At 45.1% G+C, this 16,860-nt stretch overlaps 1 protein-coding gene across 5 annotated transcripts in view; it reads right to left on the reverse strand.

The window, feature by feature from the left end:
- Window positions 1-392: 392 nt before the first annotated feature.
- Window positions 393-16,860, reverse strand: part of RNF215 (ring finger protein 215) — a 105,543-nt gene continuing 89,075 nt past the window's right edge. For all 5 annotated transcript variants that reach the window (XM_069214633.1, XM_069214632.1, XM_069214631.1 and 2 more), the window contains 2 exons: window positions 16,639-16,741; window positions 393-2,663 (listed from right to left, as the gene is read on the reverse strand). In XM_069214633.1, coding sequence (XP_069070734.1) covers window positions 2,641-2,663; window positions 16,639-16,741 — 126 coding nt within the window. In that variant the 3' untranslated portion in view covers window positions 393-2,640. The remainder of the gene's footprint in view (window positions 2,664-16,638; window positions 16,742-16,860) is intronic.

A 16,860-nucleotide genomic window follows, 5' to 3' on the forward strand; every position in this document is an offset into this window, starting at 1 on the left:
AACTGGTAGATGCTCTACCGAGCATATCACCCCAGTCTTGACAAGTCATAATTGGTTACCAATGTCAAAATATTACATTTAAGATGTTGTTGCTTGTGTATAATATATAAACACCATGAGGGGGTAGTTCCCAGATTTCTGAGAGATATGTTCACCACTACATCTCTGGTTGTGCTTTGAGATTTATCAAGGGCATCTATCTGCATCTTCGCAGGTTTCAGAAAACCTGTTCCAGCTACAAAACATTTGCTGTACAGGGAGCTTGGCTGTGGAACAAACTCTTGGTAGATCTGTAGGCACAGAGCAACCATCACCGTTTTATGACAGAACTGAAGACATGGTTGTTTCCCTAATATCCCAATGTGCAAATGATTGATTGCACATAAGTGATAGACTGTTCACCTCTTGTTTACTAAATTTAGTGCTGTTAAGCAAGCATACATCCAAGCCCTTTACAAACAAATTAAATGAAAGGTAAAAATAATGAAGAGTTATATTTCGAAAACGTTTTAGAATTACAAATATTTAAATAAATGTTTAATGATTGAGGATGTGGGCAGTAGATGAAAGCAATATTCTTTTGGGTGTCTAGTGCGATGACTGATTTCATAGATACATAATCTCTGAGGGAGGTCGCTGTAGACACTTACCGTAATTCAGTCACATCATCACCAACGCTTTTGGCAGCACCACCCAATGGTTGGCTCTGACTAATGGGAGAGTGTAGTGGAGCAAGGAGAGCTGATAGTAGATGCCCTTGATCTATACATTGTCCTGAAGCACAAAGGAAAGCTTTGCATCATTTATAACCATCTAGTCCTCAATTGTACATTTGAACCATATACACTCTGCCTCTGAACACATGTACATTGCTGTCATCACAGTCAGGCATAACCCTCAATCTTATGAGTCCCCTAGGAGGGTGAACTCAGGTGTTTGTGGCAGGCACTGCCGCTAAAGTCAATGGAGGACAATTTTCTGGGGAAGGAGGAAGATTTACAAAACATTCAACAGGTTGTGGGGAAGTATTTGACAAATTGGAGTCCGAATGAAAGCAAAGAAGGTGATAAGAGCTATATCTACAGACTATAAGCTCTGTTGCTGTTGATTCCATCACATGTTTTACAACCCCAGAACGTGCATGCAATGTACTTGGCCCTATGCAAACCAAAATTCATGGAACGTGTGGCCGGACTCTGCACAGAGAGTACTGTGGTATTGTATAAATAGCAGAAATACTCTATACAAATGCTAACAGAATAACACCATCAGCTCTTCCTTTTCCACAAACATCAGTGATTCTTTACAAAGCACACCACAGCCTCTGTCCTCTTCATACTTGCACACGATGGGTCCTGCCCCTTCACACACACTCTGCCCCAGGCACCTGCAGAAATACACACACTCACATTTAGGTCTGTGCTTTCACACATTCATACTCTCCCTCCTCTTTGCACAGGCCAATATGCAAAAGTGCAGAAGGCTGCACAAATGGCAGGAATTCAGTATACAAATGCTGATAACATAATACTGTCAGCGCTTCGTGTATCACACATACAAACCCGAGAGGCTCTGAAGGCTCCACCATGATACACCATTGCCTTTGTCTTCCTCATATATACACACCATGGCTCCCGATTTCCATGCCCTCTGCATCTTCATGGACACACACACTGGATGCTCTTCCTCTTCCCACATAACATGCTAAGGACTTTGTCCCTTCACACATGTACACACCACAGGTTGGACCCAGTCCACACGTATAAAACATGGGCTCTCTGCCTTCTCCACACTCTATTGTTAATTATCATTACACATTATGGGCTCTGCCCATTCCCATACATACATCCTGGGATCTGCCCATATCACACATTTGTCATGGATATGCATGCTTCTCTTCTCATTTACACGAAGTGGGCTCTACCTCTCATGGACATACAACATGGACTCTGCCCTTCATACATATGGAACATGGGCTCTGCATCATCCACACAGATATTACTGTCTCTGTCCACTCTAGACAAATAAATCAGTGGGCTGGGGCCCTCCAAATGCCTGTCAAAGACTTAGCACTCCTAACACAAACATACCACGGGTATCACAGTTTCCACACATAAACCAATGGCTTTGCCCCATTAAACATGTACTCTGCTTGCTCCGTTCATATGTGGCATCCACCATGCCCCTTCATGCCATCATCCTCAACAGTTGTGACCTTTCACACATAACTCATAAGCCATGCCTCTATCATGCACACAGTATGATTCGCTCCTTGGCTTCTGCACACCACACGTTTCATTCTTTATCTTCCATACCCCCCCCCCCCCCCCATCAGCTCCACTATCTAATGCTTCAGATAAACAGTCATCGTATGTAATGACAATTTTCTTTAACATGTCTCTGCAAGCACATCAGAGTTCTTTTCTTTGTTCTAGATTGCTTGAAGTGAGGAAAGTTGGGGCTCCACCACCATACCATTTCACCATATCCAGTAATGTAGGGCGAAATCAGGAGTGTAAAAATCAGTAATTGTTTGTCCTTGGTCCACTGCTTGTCCTTTGCCACCCACCCACTCAGCCCCCACCCTTTTTCTTTGAAGTGCAGATGGATCCTCCTGCTTCATGTTTGGAAACACCAATTCTAGGTCTCTTTGTAGAAATTTCCTGAAACAATATATAAAGAACATACTTAATATCTACAAAGCCAATATGCTCATACTTTCCAATCAACAACCTGCACTGTTTAATCTACATCATGCAGATGATCTCCCTCCCAGCCACTAGTGGTTGACAGCACACTAAGCCAAAGTACTTCACAACCCTCAAGGCCAGGGTGCCTCTCCTTAACATGTTGTTTAATATTTCCTGGGTTGTTCCCATTTGCCTACTGTTAATTATTCATCTCAGTTCTCCAAATGGATCCATTCTCATTATAGTTCTTGCCCTTCAAATACAACCACGCCTACGAATTAATACTACATCTTGCCACAGATGGTTGATCTTAGTGGAACAAATGGCCCCACATCCTAAGATAAACCCAGCCTTAATACCTGCTCTGATAACCCACCTTATCCCTCCATGTCCCTAAATGTGATTTCATTGAGGCCCAGATTTATCAAAGGTTTGCTTTGCTCTTGCGTCATGCAGGGTGAAGCTAGGAAAACGCAATCCTTACGTCAGATTTACCAAGCCACACAAGGCCACCTTGCATGGCTTGGTATATCTGGAGTAACGCAAGGCAGAGCAAGCTGCTGCCTTTTGTTACTCTGCACCAGGAAGGTGTTCCCACGCATCCAACCATGAATTTTGGTGCATTCCCAAATTTACCAAGGCAAGTAAACCAGGGAATGTGATGCGTCAAAATTGTATGCCTTCCTGATCAAGGCACAAGAAGAAGAATGAAAATGTCACTTACCCAGTGTACATCTGTTCGTGGCATCAGTCGCAGTAGATTCGCATGTTCTGCAATAGCTCGCCATCTGGTGTTGGGCCGGAGTGTTACAAGTTGTTTTTCTTCGAAGAAGTCTTTCGAGTCACGGCACCGAGTGACTCCTCCTTTTGTCTCCATTGCGCATGGGCGTCGACTCTATCCTCGATTGTTTTTCCCCGCAGAGGGTGAGGTAGGAGTTGAATTGTAGTAATAGTGCCCATGCAATGGAGTGACTAAGTATGCACCTATTTAAGGTTGAGATGATACATATATAAATAATTGAAGGTAACTTCCAAACTGCTACAGGCTCCCGGGGAGGCGGGTGGGCACATGCGAATCTACTGCGACTGATGCCACGAACAGATGTACACTGGGTAAGTGACATTTTCAGTTCGATGGCATCTGTCGCTGTAGATACGCATGTTCTGCATAGACTAGTAAGCAGTTATTTCCCCAAAAGCGGTGGATCAGCCTGTAGGAGTGGAAGTAGTCTGAAATAATGTCCTTAATACGGCTTGACCTACTGTGGCTTGTTGTGCAGATAACACGTCTACACAGTAGTGCTTGGTGAATGTGTGAGGCGTAGACCATGTGGCTGCCTTACATATTTCTTGCATTGGGATGTTTCCTAGAAAGGCCATGGTAGCACCTTTCTTTCTGGTTGAGTGTGCCCTTGGTGTAATGGGCAGCTGTCGTTTAGCTTTAAGGTAGCAGATTTGGATGCATTTAACTATCCATCTGGCTATACCTTGTTTTGAAATTGGGTTTCCTGCGTGAGGTTTTTGAAATGCAATAAAGAGTTGTTTAGTCTTTCTGATGTTTTTTGTTCTGTCAATGTAATACATTAATGCTCTTTTGACATCTAATGTATGTAGTGCCCTTTCAGCTACGGTATCTGGCTGTGGAAAGAACACTGGAAGTTCCACTGTTTGATTTAGATGGAACGGTGAAATAACCTTTGGCAAAAATTTAGGATTGGTCCTTAGGACGACTTTATTTTTGTGTAGTTGTATAAAAGGTTCCTGTATAGTAAACGCCTGAATCTCGCTTACTCTTCTTAGGGAAGTAATGGCGATGAGAAATGCCACCTTCCAGGTTAGGAACTGTATGTCGCAGGAGTGCATGGGTTCAAAAGGTGGACCCATAAGTCTAGTTAGGACAACATTTAGGTTCCATGAAGGAACAGGTAGTGTTCTTGGTGGTATAATTCTCCTAAGGCCCTCCATGAATGCTTTAATGACTGGTATTTTATATAGGGAAGTTGAATAGGTAGTTTGCAGGTATGCAGATATTGCTGCAAGGTGAATCTTAATGGAAGAGAAAGCTAGGTTAGATTTTTGTAAGTGAAGCAAGTAACCCACTACCTGTTCTGGAGTTGTGTGTAATGGTTGTATTTGATTAATATGGCAGTAGCAAACAAACCTCTTCCATTTACTTGCATAGCAGTGCCTGGTGGATGGCCTTCTTGCTTGTTTTATGACTTCCATACATTCTTGGGTAAGTTGTAAGTGCCCGAATTCTAGGATTTCAGGAGCCAGATTGCTAGATTCAGCGATGCTGGATCTGGGTGTCTGATCTTTTGGTTGTGCTGTGTCAACAGATCTGGCCTGTTGGGCAATTTGATGCAGGGTACCACTGATAGGTCTAGCAGCGTTGTGTACCAGGGTTGCCTTGCCCAAGTTGGTGCTATCAATATGAGTTTGAGTTTGCTTTGACTGAGTTTGTTTACCAGGTAAGGAAGGAGAGGGAGAGGAGGAAAAGCGTAAGCAAATATCCCTGACCAGTTCATCCATAGGGCATTGCCTTGGGATTGTTTGTGTGGGTATCTGGATGCGAAGTTTTGGCATTTTGCGTTCTCCCTTGTCGCAAACAAGTCTATCTGAGGTGTTCCCCAGAGTTTGAAATAAGTGTTCAGAATTTGGGGGTGAATTTCCCATTCGTGGACCTGTTGGTGATCTCGAGAGAGATTGTCTGCGAGTTGATTTTGTATCCCTGGTATAAACTGTGCAATTAGGCGAATTTGGTTGTGAATTGCCCAATGCCAAATTTTTTGTGCTAGCAGGCTTAACTGCGTGGAGTGCGTCCCCCCCTGCTTGTTTAGATAATACATTGTTGTCATGTTGTCTGTTTTGACGAGAATGTATTTGTGAACTATTATTGGTTGGAAAGCTTTTAGTGCTTGAAAAACTGCTAGAAGTTCTAGGTGATTGATATGCAGTTTTGTTTGATGTACGTTCCATTGTCCTTGTATGCTGTGTTGATCGAGGTGTGCTCCCCACCCTGTCATGGAAGCATCTGTTGTTATTACGTATTGTGGCACTGGGTCTTGGAAAGGCCGCCCCTTGTTTAAATTTATGTTGTTCCACCACAGAAGCGAGAGGTAAGTTTGGCGGTCTATTAACACCAGATCTAGAAGGTGACCCTGTGCTTGAGACCACTGTGATGCTAGGCATTGTTGTAAGGGCCTCATGTGCAGTCTTGCGTTTGGGACAATGGCTATGCATGATGACATCATGCCTAGGAGTTGTAATACCATCTTTGCTTGTATCTTTTGTGTTGGATACATGCGTTGTATGATGGTGTTGAAATTTTGAATTCTTTGTGGACTTGGAGTGGCTACTCCTTTTGATGTGTCTATTATGGCTCCCAGGTATTGTTGTACCTTGCGTGGCAGAATTTTGGATTTTGTGAAATTGACGGTGAACCCTAGTTTGAAGAGGGTTTGTATGATATGATTTGTGTGATTTGAGCACTCTATTAACGAATGGGCCTTGATTAGCCAGTCGTCTAGATATGGGAACACATGTATCTGCTGCCTTCTTATGTGTGCTGCGACTACCGCTAGACATTTGGTAAAGACTCTTGGTGCGGTTGTTAATCCGAAAGGCAGTACCTTGAATTGGTAATGTATTCCTTTGAATACAAACCTTAGGTATTTCCTGTGCGATGGGTGTATTGGTATATGGAAATAAGCATCCTTGAGGTCTAAAGTTGCCATGTAGTCGTGCAGCTTTAGCAATGGCAATACTTCTTGTAGTGTGACCATGTGGAAGTGGTCTGATTTGATGAAAGCGTTCACTACTCTGAGGTCTAGGATTGGTCTCAGTGTTTTGTCCTTCTTTGGTATCAGAAAGTACAGTGAGTAAACTCCTGTGTTTATTTGTGTGTTTGGCACTAATTCGATTGCATTCTTTTGCAATAGTGCCTGCACTTCTATCTCCAGGAGATTGGAATGGTGTGTTGGTAAATTTTGTGCTTTTGGTGGTATGTTTGGAGGGAATTGTAGAAATTCTATGCAATAACCATGTTGGATAATTGCTAGAACCCAAGTGTCTGTAGTGATTTTCTCCCATGCTTTGTAATAATGACCTATTCGTCCCCCCACTGGTGTTGTGTGGAGGGGGTGAGTGACATGTGAGTCACTGTTTAGTAGTAGGGGTTTTGGGGCTTTGGAATCTTCCTCTATTTCTAGGGAATTGCCCTCCTCTATATTGTCCCCGAAAACCTCCTCTATACTGTCCCTGGTAACTGGACGGTGTGGCTTGTGAGGTGCTGGCTTGTGTGCTTTGACCCCGAAACCCCCCACGAAAGGGCGTTTTACGGAATGTGCTGTAATTCCCTCTGCTCTGCGGGGAGTAGAGTGCGCCCATGGCTTTGGCAGTGTCCGTATCTTTTTTGAGTTTCTCAATCGCTGTGTCCACTTCTGGACCGAACAGTTCTTTTTCATTAAAAGGCATATTGAGAACTGCTTGTTGAATCTCTGGTTTAAATCCAGACGTTCGGAGCCATGCATGCCTTCTGATAGTTACAGATGTATTAATTGTCCGTGCAGCTGTATCTGCAGCGTCCATGGAGGAGCGGATCTGGTTGTTGGAGATGGCCTGTCCCTCCTCAACCACTTGTTTTGCCCTATTTTGTAAGTCCTTGGGCAGATGTTCAATGAGATGTTGCATCTCGTCCCAGTGGGCTCTGTCATAGCGCGCAAGTAGTGCCTGGGAGTTCGCGATGCGCCACTGGTTTGCAGCTTGTGCTGCGACTCTTTTACCAGCTGCATCAAACTTGCGGCTTTCTTTATCTGGGGGTGGTGCATCTCCAGATGTGTGAGAGTTGGCCCTTTTCCTAGCTGCTCCTACAACGACAGAGTCTGGTGGCAGCTGTGTAGTGATGAAAACCGGGTCCGTAGGAGGCGGCTTATACTTTTTTTCTACCCTTGGTGTGATTGCCCTACTTTTAACCGGCTCCTTAAAGATGTCTTTTGCGTGCCGGAGCATACCAGGGAGCATAGGCAGGCTTTGGTATGAGCTGTGGGTGGAGGAGAGTGTGTTGAATAAGAAATCATCCTCGACCTGTTCTGAGTGGAGGCTTACGTGGTGAAATTGTGCTGCTCTAGCCACCACTTGAGAGTACGCGGTGCTGTCTTCTGGTGGAGATGGCTTCGCAGGGTATGCCTCCGGACTGTTATCTGACACTGGGGCGTCGTATAGGTCCCATGCGTCCTGATCTTGGTCACCCTGGCTCATGGTGGTGTGAGCTGGGGAGTGTGATGGAGTTTGTGCTGGTGAAACGTCAATCACGGGCGGAGGAGAGGGTGGTGGTGTAACTCTTTTCACCACTTTTGGTTGTGGTGTTTGTTCCGTCTGGAACTCCAACCTCCTCTTTCTCCTAATGGGGGGAAGGGTGCTTATTCTTCCTGTCCCCTGCTGAATGAAGATACGCTTTTGCGTATGGTCCACATCAGTTGCTTGTAGCTGTTCCTCAAACCTATGCTTCTGCATTTGGGAGGTTAGCGAGTGCTCTTCTGTATAAGAGCCTGAAGCTGGGTCGCTTGCAGTTTGTTTCGGCATCGAAACTTTGTCTGCGTGTTTTTTCGGCTCCGAGGTGACTTTTTTCCTTTTCGGGGCCGAAACCTCTCGGCGTCGATCTGTTTCGGTGCCGCTGTCTCGGCGTCGAGCCGTGTCCACACCGGCATCACGGTGTCGAGGCTTGTCTCCAGCACTTTCTCGGTCCCGAGAAGGCTGCGTGCCGGTGTCTCGACCGGAGTCGGACGATCTCGGCACTGTTTGGGCCTTTTTCGGTGCCGACGGTCGGTCACCGAATTTATGGGTCGAGCCATGGCCTGGTGGCAGTGGCGTCCCCTGGGCCTTGTAAATGTTTCTTTGTGTGGTTTTCGACGTCTTACTCACGGTTTGTGTATCGTCGAATCCTTCGGAGTCTGAGTCTTGGATCGAGAAGGTACCTTCCTCTTTCTGTTCCTCGAACTCCCGTTGGGCTGTCGGTGCGGACGCCATCTGAAGTCTTCTGGCTCGACGGTCTCGGAGTGTTTTTCGGGACCGGAACGCACGACAGGCCTCGCAGGTGTCTTCGCTGTGCTCAGGTGACAGGCACAGGTTGCAGACCAAGTGTTGGTCTGTGTAGGGGTATTTATTGTGGCATTTGGGGCAGAAACGAAACGGGGTCCGTTCCATTGGCGTTCTTCAGCACGCGGTCGGGCCGACCAGGCCCCGACGGAGGATCGAAAAAACTACCCCGAAGGGCACCGGAGCTCTTCGATCTTCGATGCGGTGTTGAATGTAAGTACGCCGATCCCGAACGCAACAATACCGACGAAAATCTTCCGAAATTAGCTAATTTTCCGTTCCGAAACTCGGAGCGACAGGAACACGTCCGAACCCGATGGCGGAAAAAAAACAATCGAGGATAGAGTCGACGCCCATGCGCAATGGAGACAAAAGGAGGAGTCACTCGGTGCCGTGACTCGAAAGACTTCTTCGAAGAAAAACAACTTGTAACACTCCGGCCCAACACCAGATGGCGAGCTATTGCAGAACATGCGTATCTACAGCGACAGATGCCATCGAACATATCTTTATTTCTCCTTTTTTCCCCTTTGCGAGTGTGCTGCCTGTTGCAGCCCCTCATGGGCCGGGGGCACATCCACAGGATATGACCAGACAGAACATGTGGACGCCCCATGAACAGGGCTTCCACATCAACTACCTAGAATCACTAGCTATCCAGTTAGCTCTCAAGGCTATATCACTAGGTTGTTCTGGTCGGAAAAGACAACATGACTGCCATATACTAAACTGTAAGTGTGTAAATCTGTTAGCGGAATACCTTCTGGGAGCAGAGAAAGATTTTTCAGACCTGCTCAGCATGATGTTGGAACAAGTCCGTAAGTGGGAACTACACCCGCAAGTCGTACTGTACTTCGAGCACTGGGGGTACCCTGACTTAGATCTGGTCACAACTGCTGAAAACGCCAAATGCCCAAGTTTCACCTCCAGGTTTCAGCACCCACGGTCCATGGCCAATGCACTATGGATGAACTGGTCAGGGATATTTACCTATATTTTTCATCCTCTCCCACTATTTACGTATGTGGTTCAGGAGCTACTGCAAACATTTCTCACCTTCATCCTGGTGGCTCCCAACTGGGCCAAAAAACAATGGTTCACAACCCTATTCAAGCTGACTGTTATCCTCAAAAGAGGCTGTCCAACCAGCCAGACCTTCTCACTCAACACCAGGCCAGACTCAGGCCCCAAACCCTAGGCAGCTCAATCATGCAATTTGGCAATTGATGTTCTATAGTTTGGTCACCTCAATGTACCTTTAAAATGTATGTCCATCCTAAACGAGGGTTGCCTTCCCACTACAGGAGTCTGTTACGCAGTTGTGAAAGACATTTGTTCATTACTACCTACCTAAACACACTGATCCACAAAATTAACAGTGCAAAACATTGTTTGCTACCTACTTCATTTGCAATGCTTTGGTCCTGCTTACATGTCCATTAGTTTACATTCGACTGCTGTTGCAGATTACCTACAAAACAGGGAACACTCCTCACTTTTCAGAGTCCCCATCATTAAAACCTTTATGGAAGGACTTCTCTCAGGTGTGTAAGTGAGCTACATGCTCTTACTCTGGAAGAATCTTTCTTTTCAGGTTTGCAGTGACAACATAGTCCTCAGAACTAACCCAACTTCTCTGCCCGAATTGGTCTCTCCTTTTCACCTCAACCAGACAACTGAGCTTCTGGTGTTCTTCCCACACCTGTACTGGGTAGCTGAGAAAGCCCTCCACAAACGCCAGATGTTAAAAGGATCTTCATGTAGTACACTGATCGGACAAAATAATTTCATAAGACACAACAACTGTTTGTCATCTAGACTACATCACACAAAGGCAGTGCTATTTCAAAAGCAGGTGTAGCTTGGTAGTTAGTGAAATGCATTCAACCCTGCTATGCCAAGGCCAAAAGATGTCTCCCTGCTCTACCTAGGCCGCATCCTATATGCAAGAAGGCAGCCTCCATGGCTTTCCTGGGTAATATCCCAATAGCTGACATATGTAAGGCATCTACTTGGTCAACCGCATACACATTCACCAACCTCTACTGTGTGGATGTTTTAGCACTCCAACAAGCTCAAGCTGGCCAGGCTGTACTATGTACACTTTTCAATCTTCTGCAACATCCTCTGGCTAACTCCTGCTTAGGGGAGACCTGCTTTACTTTAATCTCTGTAAGCATCTGTTTGTAGCATGACATGCTGTAGATTCGAATGCACCCGCCCTCCTTCTTGGAAGCCTTTGGTTGCTGCAGATGTTTTTTTCCTTTATTTTGTATCTATTTACATAGCAATTTTCTTTCACTTTTGTACTCCATTTCTATCCTCACCTGCCTAGGAATACAATCTAACAATTGAGCTGATGCCCATGCATATTACTAGTAGGAGGAGTCACCATACCTTGTCACTAGAATGACTTCTTCAAACATAAACAAGTTGCACATGTCCAAGCCCAACACCAAATGGCAGAAGTATGCAGAGAATGTGACCCTACAGCACTACATGACAGGATCAGATGCTTACAGGGTAAGTAACAGTTACCTTCTGTGCCACATTTGTTTATGGCCACTAGTGGGCCTAGCCTGAGCAAAATTGTGGAGTGGTCCAGGCACCCCGTATGGGTCTGGCAGAAAATCTACTGCATTTCATTGGCTAGCTTTAATAAATTTGGTAAGCATAAACCAGCACATTTCTGATGAGGAAAGGGCCCATTTGGCTATTACACTCCATGTTCCGGTGAAGGAGTAGTGATCAGGTACCCAGCAGTGCACAGGTTGCTGGCAACTGCATAATAAAGGGGATAGCCATGGTGCAGCTACGGGGGATGATGTAGTCTTTGTGGTCAAGAGCCAGCAGCACCAGACACCATACACGAAGCCACAGCTATTGGATCACACTCCTTTGATGCCATCATGTTCATTTAATCCATCCTGTGGAAGATACTGAGAAGTGAAGAGCAGCACTGATTCTGATGTGATAATCTTGTGTTGTGCTGATCAGTGGCCTGCCTCCTTCTGTTTCAGGTTGTGTAAAAGAAGGTTTCTTCCTTAATACTGGAGTATATCCCCCACTCCTTCAGTGCAGATAGCTAAGTTTTCTCTCTCTGTCACAGTTTTATTCCTTGAGCTCATGCACAGAGCTTTATACAGTCAAAAGGTCAACTTCTGACCTGTCTTACAGAAACAATGTACATCCAGAAAAATTGGCAGCTGAGCCCAAGCCATCAGGCCACTGAAATCCAAATCAGACAGTAACCATGGTGGATAATATCCAACAATGATTGATCTGATGTTATATTTTGCCAGGCAAGGAGGAACTGCTGTTGAGTAGTCAGGGGGGACGAGAAGGGAGTCACTGCTTTGTGGCAGTTGAGGAGGCACGTGGGAAGGGCATTTTGCCTCTTCCTTTATTATTATTTCCCCTGTATGAACCCCTAAAGAAGCCTCTATGGAAGGATGTCTGCCCTTGGCCTTTGTGATAGGGAGACAAGGTCTCTGTGGCTGTAGTTTGGAGGCTGGTTTGAATGATGGCCAGTGAAAGGACCTACGTGCAGCAGGAGTTTGCGGGGCACCTATTGATTTAGCCACCTCAGTATCCTTCATTTTTTCAAGTGCCTGGTCAGCCTGTGGGTGCTCCTTATCCAAGGGCACATATAGTGTAGTCTGTAGTACCTCAAGCTTAAAGCCGAATATGCATAGCCACACATGTCGGCGCAAAAGGATGCTTGTGTTTATTCCTCTGGCAGCTGTGTCAGCGGAATCTAGACCACAGCAGAAGTAATTATTAGATATAAGCTGTCCCTCACTAGCAATCTCTTGACCCCTCATCGTGTGCTCTTCTGAGTTATTGGAGGAGTTCCTCCATCTCGTTCCACTGGGCACAGTCGTATCTGGCTAACATCCCTTGTGTGTTTACTATACACCATTGGCTGGCGGCGTGGGCTGCAACCTGCTTATTGGAGGTGTCAATAAGCTTGATCTCCGTATCACGAGGTACAGCATCACTAGTGGCCTAAGAATTTGTTCACTTTCTAGCACTGGAGACCACCAACGAACCAGGGGGAATCTAACTTCTAACAGAAATGGGGCCTGTGGTGAAGTTTTATATTTCTTTTCTAAGTGCAGTGTAATGATACGTGCCCTAGCAGGATCTTTAAAGTTATTGTGTGAGTGCCTCATCATCCCCTTCAGCATTGGGAGGTACTGTGCTGCCCAGGGAGATGTAGAGAGGGGTTTCAAAAAGGAAATAATCCTCAAACGGCTCCTTGTCTAAGAGCACCTAGTGGTAAGTGGCTGCCGCACTGATAAACTTCTGGAAGGAGGTGCTATTATCTGAGGGAGATGGTCTGGCAGGGTAGTTATCTGGGTTAGTCTGGGGATCCACATCATAATTTTACCAAAGGTCTGTGTAATGTGAGAAAGGGAGGGTGTTGTCCCCTGCTCCCTGATCACCCATTGGAGATGTCAAGGGGGTCACCCTGTGAATCAGGAGGTGAGGGGGACGGTGGTGGAGGAGAGGTACATAGAGTAAGGTGTACAGCAGCAGAGTCTTTCTGTTATACTTAGCAGGAGGCACAGGCACATCAATACCCTCTCCAAATGAAAGCTGTTTCTTAGAGGGTGTAGTAAAAACAGCTTTGACTAAGATTCGGCATGTCTGTAGCTGTATATGAAGCTGTGTCTACTTGGTGTCAAGATGCTGCTTCATCTTATGGAGGATGGGCTCTATGGAGGTGCTTTGCTCTGAAGATGGTGAAATCTTCAATTGTTTTTGGCTCCAATGCATTCTTATGTTTCAAAGCCAAAATGGTCGGTGCTGAGGCAGGTTGTACTGGTCTTTTTGGCGCCAGGGTGGTCGTGCCGATTGGGAGGCCGAAGCTGTCCGTGCTGAAGGGGGAGGTGGTTGGCTCAGCGCCGAGATGGTATGTTTAGGCTTTGGATTCTTGCTGAGAATAATGGCGTGGCATCGGAATGAGTCTTTCGTGCCAACCATGGCCTGATGGTAGTGGTGCCTGAGTAGCCTTTAATTTGGCAGAAAGTGCTGTTTTTTTTAGCAGGAAATGGGAGCCAGTACTCACTGTATGTTGCGCCGGAGGGTGATCTTGCATCTCGAGGACTGTGTCCACATCCGAATCGGAGACCTCTAGCAAAAAGGCCTCTTACTCAGCCACTGAGGCCCCTTGTATTTCTGGTTCCGGCTAAGACTCTACATTTTGTTCTCCAAAGATGTCCAGTGTCTCTTCGATCTCCTGTCACTGCATCCTACAGCGGAGGGCCCTTCGATCCCGCAAAGTTTTTTTTGGATTGAAAAGACTGGCAAGGCTTGCTGTCCTCCTCTTTATGGTTCGGAGACAAACAGAGGTTGCAGACCTGGTGCTAGTCGGTCCGTGGGAACTTCGCGTGGCACTTAGGACAGAAATGGAAGGGACTCCATTCCATCAGGAGTTCATTCTCAAGATGGTCGAATCGAGAAAATAGTGGCCCCAAGAGCGCAGCCCAGAGGGCCTCTGTTGAAGGCCAACAGTGGCTTCTTCTTGTCCTGAAATGCAAGGAATGGAATATGCAAGTTTGAAAACAATACAGACGGTGGGGGATGTATCCCTAACTGAAGCAGTCCGAAAAGATGATCTCGACCCGGAACTTGGTGAAACACAACAAAGCTCGAAGGCAGAAGAAAACAATCTTAACAGTGGGGTCGATACCCATGCACATTACCAGCAAGAGAAGGAGTCACTACACCTCGTGATTCAAAATACTTTTCGAAGGAAAACAGCTTGCAACCTTCTGGACCCATCACTAGATGGCAGAAGTATGCAAAGCATGTGAATTACAGCACTACATGACACAAACAGGTGCTTACTGGGTAAGTAACATTTTCTATCCAGAAAATGCAAAGCCACACTGGTTTCCTTTGTGATAACAAGAATCCAATATTTTCAACTGGCTATATGTATGAGGCTCAGGCAGCCTCTAGCCAATGAGGATGGGGAAGGGGTATGGGCAGGCCACCAGTCTCCTTTGTAAAGGTGTTCTGCAATGTCATTAGCCTTGGCCACATCCCTTAGTTCATGTATCTCTTCATCCAGGCCACAGACTGATCTGCTGTAGCTGGCTTCATTCATGGAAGGTGCTTCCTCGAAAAGTATGTGAACTAAAAACCAGACAAGAACACCCATCTACAATGGCTGCAGTATGGCAGGAAACAGACAGGAGGATAGAGAAATCGTGCATCAAAGTACAACAAACTATATGAAGCACTTTAGAATTTTGGTGATTCATATACACATGGGGATCCCTGAAACTAGAGTAACAGACCCCTCATGCATCCAAACACAACTTTACACACAGCTCTTAGAAACAGTGAGTAACGAAGATTGACAGGTAATATTACACAGATTTTAAACAGGACAAACCTACCGTAACCCTAATCTGCCCAACATTATTTTCATACAACTACCTCTTACGCACATTGACAACTGAGGGAGGCCAAGTCATGAAAGACTACACACAATCTACGAGGGAGATGCAGTGTACCTACTCTTGGGGGGCAGGAAAGAAGGCATGTATCCCACAACTATAGATAATATGGCACTAGCCACTACTGGCCTAATAATTGGGATTGCAGTCACCCATGAAAAAAGGAGCTGCTCTTTGTTTGGCCTTCTACAGGCCAGCAGAGTTTATAACTCCATTTGGGACCAACACGAAACATCAAAAGAGCTGGAATGATGGAATAAAAATCAGGATTGCACACTAATTTTCAAAATTTCAAAACTGGTTCAGGATAAATATAATTAATGTATATTGTATATTTCTGTGGAGTCTAATTATTCTACTTGCAGGACATGCAACAGATATTCTACAAAAATTTCCATTAAGTAACAGAGTCAGCAGATGCACTGGATAGATAATCAACCAGGAAAGAAAAAAAATATGATGATGAAAAGGACAATATGTTATTCATTTAGTAGGTGTCCCTAGATTTTCTGAATTGGATTCTGATATTGCCAATTCGAAAAAATAAAAAATAAACTCTGTTTATCACTATCCACCACAGACAAGTAGGAGACTCCAGAATATCTTTGAGTGACAGTTACCCATTGGCTGTTGCTCCCAAGAGGTATCCACCTTTTGATCCTATTGCATTCTGTTGTCTCCTTTGGTTGCACAGACCCCTTGTGTCTTTCTTAAATTCAGTGATACTGGGTGTTTTTTCTGATTTATACTTTGAGACATAATAATAATAAAATAATACGTCCTGAGCCTCCATGGTATTTTGGAGTATCAGGACATATTATTTTAATAAATTTAAATTTTTTACAATTTTTAGATTCATTACAATTTTACATTTAAATTAAAAACAAAATCATTAACAATGATTAGGAGTTCATTGTCAAGGACAGACTCACTGACAAAATGTAACACCGGCAAAGTAGGACTGCCAAAGGACTTTAACTACTTCAAAATAGAGTGCACTGAAATCTATATCAAAATTGAACCTACAAGAAAAGATTAGAGTCACAGACAGCAAGAGATGCTGGAGGTAGGGAAGTGCCAAGTCCTGTCACAGCTTCAAAAAGAGGAGTCTCTTCATTAATATCTATAGTAGGAGGAAATTCTCTTAGATAATATTTGGTGACCAGCCACCTTACGTACTATGTCCTCTCACTCTTTCCACCCTACCCAATCTCACTTCTTCTTCCTTTCTGTCATCTCCACTCTCCTTCCACCCGATTATTCCAGCACAGTCTTAATAATTATTTCACATTCCCCAAATCCAGTCTCATGTCTCCTCCTATTTCCCATGCTCACAGTTTCATGCCAGTCTCTCGCTCTCTCTCCCCAGAATGACTTACCCAGGATGTTGTATTTGCACAAGGGGCATGTGTAATGCAGCAGAAGCCATGGATCGACACAATCCCGATGAAACCGGTGTAGACATGGCAGTACTCGCAAACACTGCACAAAGGATGAAAAGATAGACTTACATATAATGCAACAATAGGTGTCTCTAACAGTACAGCTTGGTGTAGTAGACACAGTGGAGAAAGGTTTAAGATAAACTCTGGTGCTGTGTA

This window comes from Pleurodeles waltl, chromosome 11 (assembly GCF_031143425.1).
Source record: "Pleurodeles waltl isolate 20211129_DDA chromosome 11, aPleWal1.hap1.20221129, whole genome shotgun sequence".
Classification (NCBI taxonomy): domain Eukaryota; kingdom Metazoa; phylum Chordata; class Amphibia; order Caudata; family Salamandridae; genus Pleurodeles; species Pleurodeles waltl.